Here is a 22,964-nt window from a genome sequence, read left to right as displayed (position 1 = left end):
TGTGCATCTGGCAGCACTGGGGGCATTTGTGCATATGGCAGCACTGGGGGCATTTGTGTATCTGACAGCACTGGGGGCATTTGTGTATCTGGCAGCACTGCTCTACTTTCCTACTGTGATATAAAAAATGCTATTTTATATTTCAGCAGACCTGTGACCGCACTCTCGCTGCCTGACCCTTGTGTGAACCTTTCCTGCCCATTTCTAAAATGGCGACTGTAACAAAAAAAGGAAAGTTGACAGCAAGGGCCGACGTTTCCAGGACAAGTGGAAATTGCAGTATTTTTTCACTGAAATACGAAACAACTGTATTTGCCTAATTTGTCAAGAGACTGTGGCTGTTTACAAGGAGTTCAATATCAAGAGGCACTACCAGACAAAACATGCTAACTACGACATGCTAACTGGGAACAAACGCAGTGAAAAATTGAAGCAACTGGAAGCGGTTTTAAAGACTAGCAATGCTTTTTCACAAGAGCCCGTGAGTCAAATGAAAATGCCACAAAGGCGAGCTACGAGGTGGCAACGCTGATTGCCAAGCACTGCAAACCTTTTACTGAGGGTGAATTTATCAAAGACTGCGTGATGAAAATGGTGGAGAAAATTTGTCCCGAGAAGAAGCAAGAGTTTGCCAATATTTGCCTGGCTCGTAACACTGTGGTACGGAGAATTGAAGACGTTTCATCTGATATTAAGAGACAGTTAGAGGCAAAAGGAGTGGAGTTTAACTTTTTTTCATTAGCCTGTGACGAAAGCACGAACGCAGCTGACACCGCTCAGTTACTGATTTGTTTGAGAGGAGTGGACAATGAAATTAACGTGAGTGAAGAGCTCCTTGACCTCCAGAGCCTTAAGGACCAAACAAGAGGAACAGATTTATTTGTTTCTGTTTGTTCCGCTCTAGATGACATGAAACTACCGTGGAATAAAGTCACTGGGATTATTACGGACGGCGCACCTGCCATGGCTGGCGAGCGAAGTGGATTATCAACCCTAGTCTGTAACAAAGTCAGAGAAGAAGGAGGCAAAGCTATAAAACTCCACTGTATTATTCACCAACAAGTTCTCTGTGCCAAACATCTGAAATATGATCATGTTATGAAACCGGTGATAAAGGCTATTAATTATATTCGCTCCAGAGCCCTGTGCCACCGCCAGTTTCAACAGTTTCTACTAGACATCCAGGCTGAATACGGAGATGTTGTGTATCACAACGACATAAGTTGGCTCAGTCGGGGGTCTGCACTGCAGCAATTCTACTCTCTTAGGAAAGAAATCGGACAATTCTTGGCACAAAAGGGACAAACGATGCCAGAACTATCTGATCCTGTTTGGCTGGCTGATTTTGGATTTTTAGTTGACATAACACGGCATCTGAATGCACTGAACACAAGCCCTCAGGGGCAAAATGCAGTGGTAAGCCAACTGTATTCGTACATCAAAACCTTTGGGACCAAGCTGCAACTTTTCCAAGGACACCTGTCACAAATGCAGCCCAATACCACACATTTCCCATCGCTGCAGGAAATAATGGCCAGTTTTCCAGAGAACAATGGGCCTAATTCTGAGTTGATCGCAGCAGAAAATATGTTAGCAGTTGGGCAAAGCCATGTGCACTGCAGGGGGGACAGATACAACATTTGCAGAGACAGTTAGATTTGGATGGGTGTATTCAAACTGAAATCTAACTTGCAGTGTAAAAATAAAGCAGCCAGTATTTATCCTGCACAGAAACAAAATAACCCACCCAAATCTAACTCTCTCTGCAAATGTTATATCTGCTCCCCCTGCAGTGCACATGGTTTTGCCCATTTGCTAACAAACTTGCTGCTGCGATCAACTCAGAATTACCACCTATATCAGTGCGCAAATGAGGAGGTATGAAGCAGATGTCTCATCTCTGGCTGAGGAGTTTCAACAGCGCTTTCATGATTTTGCAGCTATTGAAAAGGAGATCACACTTTTTTCCTCTCCTTTCTCCGTGGTTCCTGATAACGCTCCAGACCACCTGCAGCTGGAGCTCATTGAGCTGCAGTGTGACGTCGAGTGTCGCAGTCGGTACCAACAGCTCCCTCTTGTCAACTTTTACCGCCAGCTGGATAAAGGCAGGTTCCAAGAGACCCGAACATTTGGCAAGAAAATGCTGAGCTTGTTTGGCTCAACATACTTGTGCGAGAAGACATTCTCGGTTATGAACCATAACAAAAACCGCGTGAGGACAAGACTAAGTGACTCTCACCTGCGTGACATATTGCGCATCAAAACCACTGTCTTTGAGCTAGACCTGGCCTATTTACTGCAGTCGAGATCTCAGTATCACCCTTCACATTAGAGCAGGTAAGACAAGTTATTTGTTAGTCTTCTGAGGTGATTAATGGTTCAAAGAATGCCAGGCGGAATGGTCGGCCCCCACACATTTTTACCTCACCGAATCTGGCCCTCTTTGCAAAAAGTTTGGACACCCCTGCTGTATGAGTTGTAACTATAGGTATACTGTACATTGTAATATATTGAATCCATATCCTTTTAATAACAAATATATACATCAATGATCTTTGGAACTCAGATAATGTGTGGGTGTATTGTTTTCTCTTATGGGATGCAATGTTTTGCGATGTACAGCGCACTTTTATCGTATATGGTAATAAGATGCGCCTGGCGTCTGCAATATATATTAGAGTGGGCATTTTAAATATTTGTGAAAAAGCAATTTGGCATTCACAGGGGGAAAAACGGGCCCGCTGGTACCTGTAGTTCTACTGCTAAAAAAATACCCAAATAAAAACAATACACACACACCGTGAAAGTAAAACTTTATTACATACATGCACACCGACACACACATACTTACCTATGTTGACACGAAGCAGTCGGTCCTCTTCACCAGTAGAATCCATGGGTTACCTGTAAATAAAATTATACTCACAAAAATCCTGTGTAGATCTGTCCTCTTCTTAGTTTGTAATCCACGTATTTGGCAAAATAATAAAAACGCAAAACCCGATCCACGCACTGAAAGGGGTCCCATGTTTACACATGGGACCCCTTTCCCCGACTGCTGAGACCCCCCGTGACTCCTGTCAAAGAGGGTCCCTTGAGCCAATCAGGGAGCGTCACGTTGTGGCACTCTCCTGGTTGGCTGTGCGCGTCTGAGCTGTCAGGCGGTGCATAGCACTATGCTGCTCCATTATATTCAATGGTGGGAACTTTGCGGTCAGCATTTGACCGCGAGTAATCTCAACCGTTGACGCTAAGTTCCCACCATTGGATACAATGGAGCGCCTATGTGCTACATTGTATCTCGAGTGCACTGCCTGACAGCTCAGATGCGCACAGCCAATCAGGAGAGTGCCACGACGTGGCACTCCCTGATTGGCTCAAGGGACCCTCTTTGACAGGAGTCACGGGGGTACCCGGCATTCAGGGAAAGGGGTCCCATGTGTAAACATGGGACCCCTTTCAGTGCGTGGATCGGGTTTTGCGTTTTATTATTTTTCCAAGTACGTGGATTACAAACTTAGAAGAGGACTTATCTACACAGGATTTTTGTGAGTATAATTTTATTTACAGGTAACCCATGGATTCTACGTGGAGAAGGGGACCGAGCCTCGTGTCAACATAGGTAAGTATGTGTGTATGTCGGTGTGCATGTATGTAATAAAGTTATACTGTCACGGTGTGTATGTACTGTTTTTATTTGGTTATTTTTATTGCAGTAGAACTACAGGTACCAGCGGGCCCATTTCCCCCCCGCATGCTGGTACTTGTGGTTCTCCAAGTACCAGCCTGCGGGGGAGGCTTGCTGGGACTTGTAGTTCTGCTACAAAAAACAATATTCTTTATTGTGACACTTGGCTATCAGCCTCCCATCCGCCACCCCTGGCCCTTGGGTGGCTGGAGGGGGGGACCCCTTGATTTAAGGGGTCCCCACTCCTCCAGGGTACCCCGGCCAGGGGTGACTAGTTGGGGATTTAATGCCACGGCCGCAGGGACTGGTATAAAAGTGTCCCCCGGCTGTGGCATTATCTCTCCAGCTAGTGGAGCCCGATACTGGTGTGAAAAATACGGGGGACCCCTACGTCTTTTGTCCCCCGTATTTTTTGCACCAGAACCGGACGCAGAGCCTGGTGCTGGTTGTTAAAATACGGGGGATCCCCTGTCAATTTTTCCCCCGTATTTTTAAAACCAGGACCGGCTCAAAGAGCCGAGGCTGGTTATGCTTAGGAGGGGGGACCCCATGCATTTTTTTTTCAGGGTTTTTTAAACACTTTTGTGCCGTCCATGAAGTCGAATCCAGGACGCACACTATGGGGTATATTTACTAAGCTCCTGATTTTGACCGAGATGGTGTTTTTTCATCAAAGTGTCATCTCGGGAATTTACTAAACTCAAATCACGGCAGTGATGAGGGCATTCGTATTTTTATTACGGCTGTGTTGTAAAAATACGAATGAATACACCATCGGTCAAACGCGGCTGTTTAGGTATAGAATTCGGTCATTTACTATGCATTCGTATTTGAAATCTCTACCGAGAAAGAGCATTTGCGCTCGTAAAAAAATACAATTCGTAAAAAAACACGGGAAAAAAGTAGACCTGCTTTTGAGAAGCGTGTTTACATGTGTTCCGACTTAATCATTAATCACACCTGCATTTTTGGCCCTTTAAAAGGTGGGCCAGCACATTTGCCAAATCAATCACTCTGAAATGGCTGCTGCCGTGTGTAGCAGTGAATTTGGTTTTGCGGGATTCCTGAGACTGCTCCATGAGGCTACAAGAAACCAGGGCCAGGAAAGTGAACATGGTCAGCAGGATGTACAGGTGCCGCGGAGGCTGCGCAGGCCTCGCTTTTTTAGGGGGCGTTTGAACTTAAACGCATTGGCCGATGGCCAGGTCATACAGATGTTCAGGCTAAATAGGACCAACATTTTCCATCTGTATGACCTAGTCAAACTGGACCTAGACCCTGAGACAGCACGCTCTCGCTCTGTCTCAGGCCTGCACAAACTCCTGGCTGTGTTGCACTTTATGGCTACTGGCAGCTTTCAGGCTGTGACAGGCGATGAAATAGGAATCTCACAGCCCACCTTTTCAAAATATTTAAATCAGGTGAGGCAAACCATACATACTCCTCTATGGGCCATTTCTGTATTGTGTAATGTGAATTTATAACAGTATATTTGAACAAAGTGCTTAAGACACTCACCTTATATGTTTGACTGTACACTCAGGATTTGGATGCATTTGAACCACACATAGATGCCTCTATATGCTTCCCTACCCAGGAGTCTCAGTGACATGCAGTCAGGGTAGCTTTCTATGACCTTGCTGGCATGCCAAATGTGCTGGGTGCCATAGATTGCACACACGTTGAGCTGAGACCACCTAGGGGCAGGCAATATATTTATATAAATAGACATTTTCGCCAATCAACTCCTGTCCAGGTGGTTTGTGATGCAAAACTCAAAATTATGAGTGTTGTTGCGGGTTACCCTGGTGGCTGCCATGACTCCTTCATCCTCAGTCAGTCATCCCTCTTTGATAAATTTGAGGCTGGAGAAATGCCGGATGGCTGGCTGCTGGGTATGTACCAAGTATTTGTGTTTTATTTTGTGCTTACCTCAACCTGCATATTATGTTAGCACTGTGTTTGTGCATCAATGTTTTACAATGCTGCTAATCTCTGTTTTTCAGGTGATGGGGGTTATGGCTGCTACTCTTGGCTTCTGACTCCATTGTCCGCCCCTGATTCCCCTGCTGAACTCAATTACAATCATGCACATAAGTCTAGGCGGAATGTGATAGAACGATGTTTTGGTGTACTGAAATCAAGGTTTCGGTGTCTGGATAAGTCTGCCGGGCTTTTGTTGTATAGTCCCTTAAAGGTGACTAGGATTGTGTTCTGCTGCTGTTTTCTTCATAACATGTGTTTGCAGCAACATCTGCCACATGATGATGTTGATGAAGAAAACAGTCAGCAAGCAGAGGAGTTAGAATCATCTGGCGACACTGTGAGTACAGATATAGGGAGGCAGGTAAGGCAAGACCTGATTTTGGCACATTTTACTGGTAAGTAAATTTGCCTGTGTGCTTTGTATGAACAATTAAGGCACACCAATGTTTTTTCAGTAGTAATGTGGCTCTTGCTCCCTCTTGAGCTAGTCAGCTGAGTGTTGTTTAATTGCTTGATATGTGTTTATGTCTAACTGTTGGGTTTCAGTTACTTAGCTAATTGTATAGCGATTTTGGGAAGTAATTATGTCTTTATAATGTTCAAAGTTTTTTAAACACATTCAAAGGTAATGTTTGCCACAATACTACATAATAATTTAGTATGCACTAACAACCATTATTGTTTAGCCTATTGTTTGTGTTTGTTTTGTGTCGACTTTCTTCTAAAGCTGTGTTTCAAATGTTACCTCATTAGCACAACATAATGGACATTTAGTATTGTGTGCCAATTAGCCATGCATACATTGACTAACACCAACCTTACAAAATTTTTGACACATAATTATGGCTGTGATGTGGTAAACGTTCATGTTAGTAATGATGCTAGAATTTTCCCAACACATGTGAGTGTTAACTCTAAGAAATTTGCTCTTACACTGACAGTTTTTTAGACATAACACATTGCACATCAATCACTTTTCACATTTATTACTGTACAACATGTGTTTTCATTACAAATAACTGCTATTGTGTAGACCTAGTTTTGTCAACAATGTGTATCCAGCTGCAGCTCCAGCTATTTCTTAGGCTGTTCTTTGGTGGCTGACGTGGGTTTGGTTTGGGCAGTGGAGCGGGTTCGGCTGGATCTTCGAACTGGTGATGAAACGACAGAGGTTATGTAAGGGAAGTACCATTTCATATTTCATCTATCCGATTAGCGCACATCTTCTGGTCTAACTCTTTTGTTTATGCTCTCATCTGCTCCATACTGTTTGCAACTCTGCATAGCTGGACATTGAGCCTGCTTGTGTTTCTACACAGTCTCGGTAGATGATGGGGCAGACAGGCTAGGTATTGGGTGTGCGTAGGCAATCAATATTCTGTGCTGTTGTTGGTTCCATGTTGACCAAAAGGATGGCTCAGGTTGGTGGGGTGGGGTTGTTTGGCTCAATTGTGGGTGTGGTGACATTTGAGGTGGCGGGGTACTTTCCTGAGGCGTGCTTGGTTGGTGAACATCTATTGCTTGCAGTTGGATGGTGTATGTTTCCTGTTCAGATTCCTGCTGGGCTTCCGGGGGCATGATGTCTGGTTCTGTATGGGGTTTAAGGGGACAACATTTAAGTGTTTTTTTTAAATTATGTTGGTTTTGATATTTAGTTTAACTTTCTAGACTTGTTTGTCAAACATTTTTCTTTAGCAAATTAGGATGTTCACCTAGACTAGTATACACAATCAAAAAGTCAAATTGTGATGGTTTTTATGTTGTCAAAAATGACTTCAAAACAAAAGTGGACACATGTTTGACAAATAACACACTTATGAAACAAACAGACAGAGGTATAAAGTTTACACCATGAAAAAAAGTGATTTGTCACCCGCCATATCGTACAACCATTAAAATATAAAACAGTAAATGACAATATGAATTCTATCACCATTGTGAAAGGGTGTGAAACTACCTGAAGCTCAATATTTTACTATTTTATAAATTTAAAAAAAAAAACTACTGTAAGGCGCCAGAGAACACTTTATTTTTTATTTAAAAAAAAAATGGTTTTTGAATTTAAACAATGTGCAAGTCATGTGCTTGCTGCTGTGGATAAGTACTATGATTATTACATTTTTTTGGCTGATGTGTAATTTGTGTTTTGTGTTTACTCACCAGACAGCTGAGGGGAATGTGGACCCTGTGATTGAGTACTCTCCAAAATGTGTTCTGGTGGCTGAGGCAACACAGTAGAAATACGACGTGGGGTGTGTGCTTAATGCTGGTGTTGGTGCGTCGTCAGGATGACGTCTCTTGCTAGGCCTGCTCGTGTGGCTGCCAGACCCCTGTGAAGGACGTCTTTGTGGACTGTGATGTGATGTTGAAGTTCCTATGGATTATTGCAAACATTAGACTTATTTTTTTTTTTTGTGGTGGACACATTAACAGGTGTCGTTTTTGCGTTACCTGTATCGCCAGCATCCACAGCTCTTGACAGTGTTGCTTGTGTTCTGGAAGTGGAGGCTTGCTTTCGTACTGTAAAAATGATACATTGGTGTTTATGACCTTTCATTACAGTGTGTACTTTTGTAAGCAGCAACATTTAGTGATGTGGACATATGTTTAACATTATGGGTACAGTTTCTAACAATAAATGTTGAAACAATGGTTTGGTTAATTTTTTGTAAACAGACTAATGTGGTTCCATTTCTAAAGACATAAACATAGCCAAGTAGTCTAATTTTCCTGGGCCAACAGCTGAATATACACACATGTATTAACATATATTTTACATTATTACATTTATGAGTATTTTTAAATAAAAAAAATAAAAAAAGATTTTTTTTTTTAATAATATTTTAAAAAAAACATACAATACTTAGCCATCTACACTAACATATTGGCCACAAAGACAAGTAAAAAACAGCAGACATTAAGCAAAATTCACAAAAAAAAAACAATACTACCTAACACCTCACTATACAAACACAAAATATATTAAAAACACACAGAAAAAGATAATCAATTTAGAACATAAAAATATATTAACAATACAATATCATTTTAAAAATACTAATTAGACATAAACAAATATGCAGATATAACAGATTATTAAAAATACACTCACCATCAGGCCTAGGACGATCCGAATCCCGCACATTAGTCGCACCAACAACTTCATGCGGAATAAAGGTCCGCACAGGTTCCTCCCACTCCCGATAAGACGCTATAAAGGGATGGCCACCCCCTGTTTGCCTGGATGACTTAGCCTCCTTTGCCATCTTGGCCTTGACACGGCGCTTGATGTCGTAGAATCTCTTCCGACACATGTCCTCGGTCCTCTTCACCACACCCTCACTGTTTACTGCCGCTACTACCTTCCCCCACAAAACAGTTTTCCTGCGCGAAGGCACCTTGCCCGCATCACGCCCAAACAGCTGGCGATGATGGCGCATCAACTCATGCACCAAAGCCATATTTTCCGCAAAGCTAAATTTAACATTTCTGTCCGTCTTGGTAGTGGTGCGTGGCTGCGGAGCAACACCACCATCACTGTCACTATCACTCGAGGCCACAGCAGCAACCTCACCCTCCTCCACCCCACTAACCTCCTCCCCCTCACTCACCTCCTCCACCTCACTCACCTCCTCCACCTCACTCACCTCCTCCCTCTCACTCAACTCCTCCCTCTCACTCACCTCTGACTGGGACATAATAATGACAAACAACAAATAACACTAATTAAAAAAAAACACAAAACACACTCCTCCACTACCACTGCACACCACACACACACACACACACACACACACACACACACACACACACACACACACACACTGACAATAGACTGAAAGTAAAATGCACAAACACTAAAAATGACACAAACTTTTAAGAGACCACACAACAATTACCACAAGACTACTTACACACACACAATACAGCACTCAACAATCGCAAGAAACCACCAAAACTGACCAACAAATCACCAACTCCAAAACACCAACTTCCTCTCACCTCTCCACTAGCTAAACCCACAAGGTGCGGCTGGTTGGGGGCGTTTTTATACTAATGAGCACAGACACTCCTCCATGTCAAAAACACAACCAATCACGGACGAGTGACGAAAACTAAAGTAAGAAAATAACGCGGCCGGGAAGGGTCAAAAACACTGCCGTGGAATTTAAAGATACAAATTCGTAAAAAACACACAAAATACGGCCGGGAAAACAAGAGTCGGCCGCGAACACATATAAAAAAATACGAATGACATCAACACGGGAAAATACAAAAACATAAATTACGAACGCTTAGTAAATGAGCCGTAAAAAAACAAAAAGTTGCAAATTCACACTACCGATGTCAGTCGCGTTTCAACTTCAAACAAATTCTGAACATTACAAATCTTAGTAAATATACCCCTATCCGTCAATTGGTCCGTTTTTCGACAGCGGGACTGTTGAATCTGTGTTTTATTGAATATGTCGAATTCGGGTCCTGGCGGGAGGGTGTCTGACTGTCGAATTGTGTCGAATTAAAAACCGGTCGAATTCCAGCCGGAATTCGACCGCAATTGCATATACCCCAAAGTATCCAACCAGCACTGTATCTAACCCACAGTGTATTCTGTACTGTATCCAACCTGTCCTGTATCCCGCACTGTATGTAACTCACACTGTATACCGCAGTTTAGCCAGCCAGCCTTTGGCCAATATTGGTGAAAACAATACTGTGAGCTGTGAAGTGGTCAAAATTGAGTGGAAATGACTGGAAATTAATGTTATTGAGGTTAATAATATTCTAGGAACAAACAAAAAAAGTCCCAAATTAAGTGATTTTAGCTTTTTTGTCAATTTATGAAAAAAATATAAATACAAATACAAATCCAGTCATGGCGGTTTGGCACATCCAAATCCAAAGCCATCCGACGATTTAGAACCAAATCCAAATTCAAGTCCAGCAAAAATGGCACAGTGCACATCGCTAATATAAACCCACATGACTTACAGAATTATATAGATAATACTCTCAGCCTGTCTACAGCGACCGGAGCCTGCAGTGAATTGGCAGGGCTCCAGCTACACTGTGTGACAATGGCCGATGGGTCAGGATCAAACTCACAAGGTTCAGCTGTCTGCAGCATGCAGAATCAGCATTCACCAGTGGGTCCCATCTCACGGTCCAGCAGCAGCAGTGGGTGCACCATCTCTTGATGCAGCGCAGACCAAGCCATCCAGTCCCCTATTGCAGGGTTCCTTGGAGAGAGATGACTAACTCTGCAGAAGCAGCGGGTACATAGCAGAGCTCCATTGGAAGAGCAGCAGCCACACAGATACTGCCGTACATGCAGGTGCCCCTTCAGTTATGCCCCTGTTCATGTCTACTCGCAACCCCCTCCCCCATCCAACTACATGCAATGGCACACCTATGTGACTGAACCGCTGGTCCTGGTGTGCGAATGCACCCTGGGTGACGGCCCTGTTAGTGCCTCCCAGCATCTTCATTTGTTTTGCATGGTATCTGCATGTTTGATTTAAAAAAAAATGTAAATAGTGTGGTCACATACCTCAGGCACCGCAGATAGTTAAGTGCTGTGGATTACAGCCAGTGGCGCAACTAGAGGGTTGGGGGTCCCTGGCTAACTGTCAAGGTGGACCTCCTATTTGATTTCTGCAAACTCTTAGGTCTACATGTGCAGCTGCAGCTGCGTAGGTACCAACGGAGCCAAACAGGGAACCGGCAGATGAGGAGAGAGCTGTACAAAATGCTGGCCAGAGGCACTCCCAGGAGACAGACATACCAATTAGCAGCTGCGGGGACACCAACCTCCACAGGTGGATCCCAATGACCAAGGAGTCTCCTCAGGTAAGTGGCAGACAGCGGGGGGTAAGACTGACCCATCAGGCAGCAGCATCAGTGTGGTCGCAGCAGTCCTCAGCTTGAGGGTCCTTTTCACCTTGTGGGCCCCTGGACATTTCCCAGTCTAGCCACCCTGTAGTTACACCACTGATTACAGCTTATTGTATTTATCTATCTATTGATAAAGGCAACCCCAGGACAGGGTAACCCTTGCTGATCCCAGCTCAAGTACACACTCAATCGCATCAGGTTCATTCATGGCTGCAGCCAGTTACCAGTTAAATAAAGAGAGTGAAGTAGGAAATAGCAGAAGCCTTTAATTAAAAAAAAACAGTACATTATAAAGTGATACATATTAACATATGGTGTCGTGGTTTCCTGACACGAAGCTTAATCTTATTGGCTAATTAAACTCCTATCTTATATGTAACATGTTTACCAACGTCTATATTTCTCATATGTGCTTTTAAATGGGTTAGCTAGGGGAATTTTGCTAAAAGCGAGACCTATGTCTAGTTATGTTTTCACACCTACCATACCGCAAACTACCGGACACCTGTGAAGCCTATGGGGTATATTCAATTGCAGTCGAAAACTGCCGTCTGTCGAAAAGCAGTTTTCGACTTTTTAAGGTCGAATCCTGATTCGACCTATTCAGAGCTTATCGACAAGTTGAGGCATTCGACTTGTCGAAAAGCACGTGGATCGGCGGAATAGCTGCCGTTCCACGCGTTGATGACGAAAACGGGGCCAAATCCGACAGGTTTTGGCCCCTTTTTCGACTATCTCAATCCGACATCAAAATGATGTCGGATTGAGATGGACCCGGAGGAGGCGAGGGGGGTGGGGGGAGCCGCAGGGAGACGGGGGACAGCCGGCGGGCATACAGGAGATCAGCGCTACGATTAGCGCTGCAGCTGGATGTCACTCACCCGCCCGACCTCACGGCAGCTTCCACCCGGCTCCAGCACGCTGTTGGAGCAGGGTGGAAGCTGCCGTGAGGTCGGGCGGCTGAATGACATCCTGCTGCAGCGCTACGGTAGCGCTGATCGTAGCACTGATGTCTCCTGTATGCCCGCCGGCTGTCCCCCCGCGGCTCGCCCCCCTTCTCCTCCTCTGCGTCCCATCTTAATTCGACTTGAAAAAGTCGAATTAAGATGGGGATTGAATAGGGGTTGTCGGATCCATTCCGACAAATATATGTCGGAATGGATCCGACTTTAATTGAATATACCCCTATATGTCTAGCTGCTGACATTTACATTTCAAGCAAAAAAGTACCAAAATACTGTATAGAACTGTGTTTTTCACTTAAAAGGTCATACAAAGTGCAAAACCTTCCACTTATTCCAATATCAGCTCTAAACTGAAAAACAATTTTAAACAGATTATCAGATACCAATTAGAACATGGAGTCTATGAACAAGTATGGCTTCCATCTTTATCAACTTCCACTCTTTGTTTAAAATTTTTACCTCTAATCTACCCTTCCTTTACCTGGTCATTGATTCTATAGGGACACCTACTTTCACGTCTAGTATGCCGTAAGGGCACTCAGGACGTGGGTTAGTCCATTCAACACCCCTATGCTCAGGCAGAACCAATGTTCCCTATTCTCTTATCCCTAACCACAAGAGAAAGTTCATAAAGGAGAAGCATTTTCTGAAGATGAGATCATCATAATGTTCATAGTCCTTGAAAATGTTTATAACATATTGTGACAGCAATGTTTCTTTAGATCACGTCATCATAGCAATAGGGACAGCTTTTGAGTATCTTGTATGGCAGGTTTCACAGTAGTGTGATGTGGAGTTATATATTGTAGCTCCTCCAATAAGTTCCATATAAATTGGTTGCGGTTTAGCAGTTTCAGCAATGCCTTAGGTAGAAAAACATTTCAGTGTCAGCATCCACATAATAAGCCTTACAATAAAATATGCAATTAATAGCAAATCAAGTCCCTTAGCAATAATAGATAATATTCCTGAAAACCAATTGGTTGTATAGTGTTTATAAAACCAAGAAAAGAAAAAATCTGGAATTTCACTGGTATAATTATGATTAGTAGCGAACTGATTATTCAACTGTATTACTTCACTCATCTTTTTATCAATGATATCTTCTGGGCTAGTATAATTTATCAAATAAGTACAACATTTTACTTCATACATGGTCTGCAAAGTAACATAATAGCCTGCAGATACAGTACACATTTGGTGACAACTGTTTATATTGGTTCTGTTTTACGTTTAATGACCAGCATCTTCTATGCCTATTTGTCGTTACCTGGGTAATTGTTGATACCCTATGTGTAGACATTTCCGGTGGAGTAACGGTAGTCAGTTGTGTATATATATTCCCTTTTGTTCTGTTATTTTTGGTATAGTTACTGACTTATCAGTTGACTCCTCATATAAGTAAGGGTCAATTATTACTGTTTATATAAGAATAACCATGCCAACAAGAAGAACTGAGTAACACATTATACATCCCCCAGACCCTTATATGGCCTGGGGCCTATTAAATTGTATCTGTATATTTTGATTATGTATCGTGATTGGATAATACTTCCTTTGTCACTTTCTTGCAATGAGATGCGTCTATTCACGAGTCTCTTCCACTCAACGTGACTGAAGTGGCGGTAGTCAACAGAACTTAGAATGGTCCTTTGAATCTGGGTTCAAGAGATTTACTCTTTTTCGTAGTGATCACCCAATCACCTTGCATTAGTTCATGTGAGTCTTGGGAACAGTTGGTATCTGGAATAGAATCAAAAACTTTGCCGTGCAATTTGGTTAGTTGCTGTTATATATGCATTACATAATAAGTTGTCACCATGCTCATGTTGCAGCTGCTTGTGGAAAATAACTTCCTGTCCTAGCAACAATACCAAACAAGATTTCATATGGTATTAACCCATGCTTTCCACTTGAAGTATTTGGGAGAACAAAGCAATGGGAAAACATTCTAACCATGTTTTGCCTGTTTCTGTAACTAATTTATGTAGCTTTAGTTTTAGGGTTACATTTTTCTACATGTTTACTACTCTGCCTATAGGGAGTGCAAAAGGCCTGAGTAACACCCAGATCTGACAGAATTTTGCCTAATACTTCTCCTGTGAAATGGGTACCTCTGTCGCTTTCAATAACTTAAGGTACTCCATATCTACATATTACTTCTTGCATTAACTTCTTTGCAACTGTTTTGGCATTTGCTACCCTGCAAGCCCAAGCTACTGCCCAATTTGAGAAGCGGTCCTTGCACACACACACTTATTCATAACCAGAACATTTGGGTAACTGAATAAAGTCTATCTGTAATTGCTGAGCGGTACTTCTTTTTACTGGTACCTTTACTACTTTTCCTGGGTTATGCAAAGCACAAGTTACACACCCTGCAACATAGGCCTGTGCTGCATGTGTGAAGCCTGTCACTACCCAATTCTGGTTTAGGATCCTCACCATTGTAACTTTTAACTGGTGAGTTTTTCCATGCACTATGTGGGCTAAGACTGGGTAAAGTGAGCATGGCAGACAGAGACAGTTTCCCACCATCCATCTATCGCCTTGTATTCGCCCACCTAATTTTTCCCAATCTTTTTTCTCCTTGCCTAAAGCATGTGCCTGTAATTTACACAATAAATATTAGTCTAATGACTCTGGCATAACAGCTAACATCACCTGAGTGTCTGGCAGAGGCTGGACTGCTGCAGCTTTTGCCACCTGGTCAGCTAAAGTATTTCCTCTAACCTCTGCAGTATTTTCTTCAGTGTGTGCCTTGACCTTTATGACTACTAATTTCTTTGGCAATTGAAAGGCAGCAAAAAATGCCCTAATACAGTCTGCATGTTTAATCGGTTTTCCTGAAGAGCCTATAAAATCCCTGCTCTTTCAAATAACTGCGTAATCATAAGCAATAGCGAAACAGTATCTGGAGTCTGTGTAAATGTTAACTGTTTGACCCTCAGCATACATACAAGCTGCAATTAGTGCCCTAAGTTCTGCCTCCTGAGCTGAACTACCTGGTGACCAAGGTTCCTGTATTAGGATATCTGTTTCTGTGGTAACCGCAAATCTTGTATGCGGTTCCCCATCCACATAGTACCTGGAGCCATCCACAAATAAATGTAAATTTGCATTTAGTAGAGGATGCTCCTGTATGTCTGGTGTACTTGCGGTTTTTTGAGGTTCATCAATTCTATACAGTCATGTTCTAGGTCTTGTGTGGAAAATGAAAAATTTGATGGATCTTCAGTGTCTCCCATTTCATCATTACTCACACTCTCCCACTTGTCACTAAGGGCAGGAGATTCTTCTCCCCCCTCACCTTTCCCCTCTTTTGAAACCAGCGGCAATAACGTAGCTGGGTTAAAAGACAACGTTTGATGGTGACATTGGATGGTGTGAGCAATGCTACTTCATACAGTATTTGGTCAGTCTAGCAGCTAATAGGTGTTTTGATTTGAACTGACAGAATGTGTATAGCTGTCCATGAGTCAGTTATAATGCACCTTGTGCATTATATCCTATTTGGGCATCATATAAAACTTGGAGTTTTTGTGATGCCCTTGCAATTCTTTCCCTGCAAAATGTAATTATACCTAAAAGGATATGAGTTGTTTATGTGTCTGAGGAGGTTTAACTTTTGAAATGATTTTTCTCCTGTTTGTAGTGATATGATTACTATAAGCAGAAATGCAGTGTCCTAGAAATTGTACTTTGTTTTGTGCATATTATAACTTATTTCTTTTTAGATACCCTACATTTCTTTTCATATAGGAATAGCAATAAGGGTTGACATTTGGGTCCTATTTAAAAATACCTTACACTTGTTGTCCTTTTGATGGCATCATATAAAACTTAGTTTTCTGTGATGCCCTTGGAATGTATTTTGTACAATAGGTGATCAACTATAGAAATGACTTAAGCTGTTGTAAGGTGTGTGGCATAAATATTTCTTAAATAAACCTCCCTCCTTTACTGTTATGTGCCGAGCATCAGCAGTGATGCAATGTTAATGTATGTTCACCTAACATCTTTTAGAGGTATCATTTATGCATTGTTAAATTATACAATGACAATCTTGATTTTATACCATGTAAATGTAATTGTATCATGAGGGCAGACTTATATCTTAGGGGTATGGACTATGACTACAGTTCTGCCCACTTCTCATACTTAGTTTACCTCATCACTTGGCCCCACCTCTTGTAATAGTTACTCAAACACTTCCTGATTCTTTGGCATTTCATTACACACTGTAACTGGAACAGTAACGAGCTGTACATTAAAGAAAATATTTTCTTACATCTGTAACATGTTCCTAATTATTTACCTAAGAACTGTTACTCTTTCAGACACAGAGATATTAATTTTACTGTGGAGATCTTTTTAATGCAAATACATGTCATATTTTTAATCTTATGACAGCCCTTTGCTATTGGCTAGGGCAATATTTTTTTGGCCACAACACATTTCATTATACTATCCAAAACTTAATATTTTGTCTATATATTATTTTTATTTACACTAATTTTATTTACATTAAGAGAATACTATTCCACACACACAAATAAAACACTGAGTGTGAGCCAGAACTCTCCCAACTCGAAACAGGGGTTGGCTGGAGTTTGATGATAAACTGTTAGAACTTACATAATACATTATATCACACACTTCCATTGAAGTCTAGAAGTAATTTTGAGCAACTGATTCAATACATATTTACCAATGTATTTTACCGACTATATATTTAGCTATTCTGTGGCAGAAAATGACAGAAAAGTGCAAACACACTGATCACAATTCATGAATAATCTCTTTACACAATTTGATGAGCATGCAGTTCCAGAGACAAAAGCAGCCTGAATCTGAGACTTTCAGACCCCGAATAAGTTTTACCTAATGACGGACTAGACCAGTCCACATGGGAAGGCAAAGAGGAGTAAATAATAGATTACTCAACAGCTGGATTTATGTTTGCATTTACATGCCACCTGAGTCCAATTGTCCATTACTAAGCAGGATCCAGAAAACTCATAACCCTTTTTGGAGTCTATTTCTAGGTTTAATGAACTCCATAAATTGTTGTTTAACATCAGGGAGTTTTGTAACTGTTGTTATGTTAACAGTTCTTAATTTGTTTATATCATGTAGTGGTTCAGCGCAACTCTGGGCGCGCTGGATTAGATTCGTCAGCAGCTACATCAGGTGTGACAGTATCTTATGTGCACACCGGATATAGCCCACTGGGGACTGAACCCTCAGGTACATTATATGCTGGAGGTGCAGATGCCAAACTTGAGACCGTACATACATTTTTCTTAGGAGACATTACATGCTATACAATCTTTAGTCTTCCAATATATTAGTCTGGGACATGCACATCTCTAGGTATATTTAGTAGGTCTTTTATTTTTTTAACACTGGCAACCATTCACTGATAGTCTTTTTGAATCTAACAGATTTCCTAACATTTGGTCCTTTACAGGGCTTACATTTATAGGACCAAGGTGTTTGACTAATTGGACATATTGTATCATCTGGTGGGTTACAATGTCTACAATTTGGACATGCCCAGTAAGGATACCCTTTGGTTTTCTTGGGACCTCTACGTCTAATTGTTCCCTGTCCTGATGTGTCTGCATCATCATAATCATCCAAATTTATTAGGGACATTTGTTCTTGAACTTGATCTAATTCTTTTAACTCTTTTTTATACTGAAGTAATTCACCCGGTTCAATCCACAAATTAAGACTCTGTTCCAGTTTATTAACCTTCACATATCTCCCGTAGGTTACTCTGATCTGCTTCAATTTTTCTGGATCTAGAGTGCCATCAATAGCCAACCCCGCCCGTTGAAACAACTGCCTCATACCCTTCAAGCATTGCACACCATGTACACTTTTCATAATGTCCATGGCACTCCGAGGTGCTTCATCCGAAGGATAACTATTTATATTTCCCATACTTATGGCCAGTAAGTATTCAGAATCCGGGAAATATTAGTAACCTGGATCTAACGGATCCCCTGAGATACAACTGTGAGGAAAATTACCTGGAATAGAGGTGATCTGTAACCAATCTTTACCTATGTTACTATCCTTAGGAATGAAATGACATCCCATCAATATGAGCACATCATCTTGATTTTCTCTATTTTACCAAACCCCTTCTTCTGCGGCGTATACTATTGCTTTTAGGATAAATGGATATCCTTCTCCTAATTTATGTATGATAGTTATGCAGACACAATCCTGACAGGACATTTAACTTGCATTTACTGCCCGCACCTGTCTTTGTTCACGAATCACAGAGAAAAAGTTTTAAATGACTTCCGTTCCTCTTTTTATTTCTTAACTCTGTACGCTATAATTTTTAAAGCGACAGGAAGTGTTTTGTTCAATTACTGCCAGCATACACAAGTTAGAGGTTTCCTGGCAATGATATTCTACTGTAACTATAACTTAGACTCTTATGTTATGTGTAGTATGATGTTCTGAGTTTGCCAATTCAGATAATACATCTGTCCAATCCCTTCCAATGTCTCTCACTCTAGGAATAAAATGACAACCTATTGGTATACAAATGTCAAGCCCCTCTTCCCACAGTTCAGAGAATAAGGATGATTCTCCTGGACTGCAAATATAGTTTAGATAATATTTCTGATTGTGGTGTACTTTTACTAAAATTATTACACACTTACAAAGGGGACATGTTTCTTTCATAACTCTGAGTTATTTCTAAAGTCTTCCTACAATATCCTACACATATAGACTGCAGTAATACAAACTTAACCTATGTTCTAATTCTCAATATAAGACAAAACAAGACAGTGCTCCAGACCCCAAGTGCCGCATGGGTCACTTGAGTAAGCGTACAGGATTGCTGCTGCACCGGACCACCTGACCAGACTCACTGGACGTTTTTACTACGTCACTTGAATCACCTGGTATTTGAGGCCTGCACACCAAGTACACGGGTCCTGGGAGCCGTTACCGCCAGTGAAAGCAGCTGCAGCAACGTCCAGTTTAACAACCTGTCAGTTGGTTATATGCGGACACAATCTAAATACTCAGAATACATTCACTCCCACATTCATTGATTCTTACGCCTTTGTAACACATATAAGCACATATACACAAGAGTATAGAAGGAAAATGAGAAAATCAACCTGATTACTGAGTGACCGTTGTGCACGATCCCCGATCCCTGTCTGGCAATGGAACAGATGGACAGTCAAAGGAGTGAGAGTCTGAAGAGAAAATATCTCTACTCACCATGCACATGAATTTGTGAGTCTCAGTCCATGAACCGTCCACCCAGCTGTCCGTTGTTCAACAGGTGATGAGGATCTCGGATTCGGAACCTCCAAATTGATAAAGGCAACCCCAGGGCAACCCTCGCTGATCCCAGCTCAAGTACACACTCAATCGGTCAGCATCAGGTTCATTCATGGCTGCAGCCAGTTACCAGTTAAATAAAGAGAGTGAAGTAGGAAATAGCAGAAGCAGAAGCCTTTAATTTAAAAAAACAGTACATTATAAAGTGATAAAAATTAACATATGGTGTCGTAGTTTCCTGACACGAAGCTTAATCTTATTGGCTAATTAAACTCCTATCTTATATGTAACATGTTTACCAACATCTATATTTCTCATATGTGCTTTTAAATGGGTTAGCTGGGGGAATTTTGCTAAAAGCGAGGCATGCTATGTCTAGTTATGTTGTCACACCTACCATACCGCAAACTACCGGACACCTGCGAAGCCTATATGTCTAGCTGCTGACCTTTTCAATTTCAAGTAAGAAAGTACCAAAATATAGAACTGTGTTTTTCACTTAAAAGGTCATACAAAGTGCAAAACCTTCCACTTGTTCCAATATCAGCTCTGAACTGAAAAACAATTTTAAACAGATTATCAGATGTCAATTAGAACATGGAGTCTATGAACAAGTATGGCTTCCATCTTTATCACTATCTATCTATCTATCTATCTATCTATCTATCTATCTATCTATTTGTCTGTCTATTTATTCTAGCAATTTTCTATTTTACTACACTATTCTACTGGGTTTTTTGTGTGTGTCAGGCAAGATTTAGGATTTAATATCTCATCTATATATATATATATATATATATAAATGTATGTATGTATGTATGTATGTATGTATGTATGTGTATATGTGTGTATGTATGTTCCGGCATAAACCTAGGTACACACTGGCAGATTTTTTGGGGTCTGCCCGACAATCGGCAGATTTTTCAGGAAATTGTAGGCACCAATATCTGAGCTACACACTTAAAGATAATTTTTTTTCATTTACCAATTTCCTGCCACATCACGCTGCATTTTCATATGTCCGCCCACAAGGTGTATGACATAGTGACAGGAAAACATAGGAAATATGGGCAGATTATTGAGAACGCACACACAACGCTAGATATCCGGAGATTGTGGCAGATATTTTTGGTCTGGGCCGATTGATCGGAAAATTGATCGTTCAGGTGTGTATGCAAGATTTTCTCGAATTATCAGCGAAACGCCGACACGATTGTTCCTACACACTATACAATAAATCAGGCCAATGTCCCAATTATTGGCAAATCAGCCCAATAATTGTATAGTGTATACCTATCTTAACTCTGGAATGCCTGGAGCAATTTACACCAAACTTGGTACACATTTGACTTACAATCTGGAAAAACATACTGTGTGGGTAAGACACCCCTAGCACCCCTAGGGGTGGGTGTAGGAAAGGGGTGACATGTAAAAATCCATAGTTTTCGGAGTCGCTGAGATGAATAGTGACACACCCGATGCCGTTTAAGTCCTAGTTCAGCCCACATCCGCATGGGAGGGGGTGAAAAATAAAATGACCAACATTAGTGTCAAATCCATAGTTCTCTGGGTTGCTAAGCTGATCGCATTTTGAAAATTGATATGTTCCTTAGACTGTCAGTTAACATACTGTATAGGCTATGGATCTTCACGCTAATTCTTTTAGGGGTTGGGTAGTGAACTTAAGGGGACATGTACTAAACAATGATAATAGAAGTGGAGAAGTGAGCCAGTGGAGAAGTTGCCCTTGGCAACCAATCAGCATTGACGTAACATTTATTATTTGCATACTACAAAAGTATACAGACCAGCTGATTGGTTGCCATGGGCAGCTTCTCCACTGGCTCACTTCTCCACTTTTATCACTGCTTAGTACATGTCCCCCTTAAACTTGAAGATGGGCGCAATGAAAATAGTCATATTGCGTTAAGATTTCCAAGCGGAAGCCCTCACTCACTTACTCACTCACTCACTGACTCATCACTAATTCTCTTACTTCCCGATATGTTAGGAAGCTGAAATGTAACATAGGTATTCTTCAGGTGGGAAATAGGTAAACTACGTAATTAAAATTTTAATAAATCTCCTCTACGGGGATGAAAAGGGATTGACATAAGGACGTCATTACTGATGCGTGACTTGGGTTACGTGAACGATACCGTCCAAACGGACAAGATCGGATCAAAATTTAGATTGCACCTCCAGTGTGTAGAATATAATAAACTACAAAAATGGTCCTGTCACTTTTTCCGTATCTGTTACGGGTGCTCCTCGGGTAACGCCAAGAACCATGGATTAATATTTACTTCCATGAAGATGTCTCAAATTTACATCTCTATAGCTTTACCAACCCGTGAAAATCAGAAACTCTCATGCGAAGAACGGGTAAAACAGCTAGTAATGATATAATGATATATTTGCCAACTAACCTTTTATTTCACCATTGGCCGCTCCTTATTTTCTAATTACAGACTCACTTCAAGTGCTTATATGGATCACTGACACCAGTGTGCCCCCGGGAGCCCAGTGAAATGCTAAAAGCATCTCAGGGCTGTGATCGCCTCTCTCTGATTGATAGGCAGAGGTGGTTGTGTGGCGGGAGAGGGCATGCCAATGGCATTACAATGGCATTGGCGTGGCGTGGTCCGGACAACGAAGGCACGTCCAGATCGTTGCAGTGGCTGTGTGACGTCACACACAGCCACTGCAACCCGGGACGCGGTGAGTAGAGGTCTGCCAGTGCGCAGGAGCTGCTCTGGCAGGGAGCTACTCAGCTAGGTGCAAAAGCATCGCCACTGTGTTATGCTTTTGCTCTGTTGCGGGGGGGGGGGGGAAGGGGGTAGGGCCAGACATGCGGGGCGGACTAGCCCTGTCCTGGGCGTCCCCTCACATGTCTGAGTAACTGATTGTAGATTTGCTAAATTTAGCACATCTACGATCAAATCAGAATTAGGCCCAATGTTATGATATAAGGGAGTCACAGCTATTTGTATCACAAACTATTGTATTTCTTTTCACTTTCAATCATTTTCATATGTCTGTACACATCATTTCCTGGTATATTAAGTAAATGTACTAGCACCTACATCACTATTTTTTATTTT

At 41.7% G+C, this 22,964-nt stretch overlaps 1 protein-coding gene across 1 annotated transcript in view; it reads left to right on the top strand.

Moving 5' to 3' along the window:
- The window catches only part of LOC134929680 (general transcription factor II-I repeat domain-containing protein 2A-like), a 100,245-nt gene extending 97,913 nt beyond the window's left edge, over positions 1-2,332 (top strand). The window contains exons 4-5 of the mRNA XM_063925259.1: positions 477-1,589; positions 1,846-2,332. Of these exons, the coding sequence (XP_063781329.1) occupies positions 477-1,589; positions 1,846-2,332 (1,600 nt within the window). The remainder of the gene's footprint in view (positions 1-476; positions 1,590-1,845) is intronic.
- The last annotated feature ends 20,632 nt before the right edge of the window (positions 2,333-22,964 follow it).

The sequence above is a fragment of the Pseudophryne corroboree genome, chromosome 5 (assembly GCF_028390025.1).
Source record: "Pseudophryne corroboree isolate aPseCor3 chromosome 5, aPseCor3.hap2, whole genome shotgun sequence".
Classification (NCBI taxonomy): Eukaryota; Metazoa; Chordata; class Amphibia; order Anura; family Myobatrachidae; genus Pseudophryne; species Pseudophryne corroboree.
Note: the sequence above shows the minus strand (reverse complement) of the source record. Positions and strands in the feature narration are given on the sequence as shown.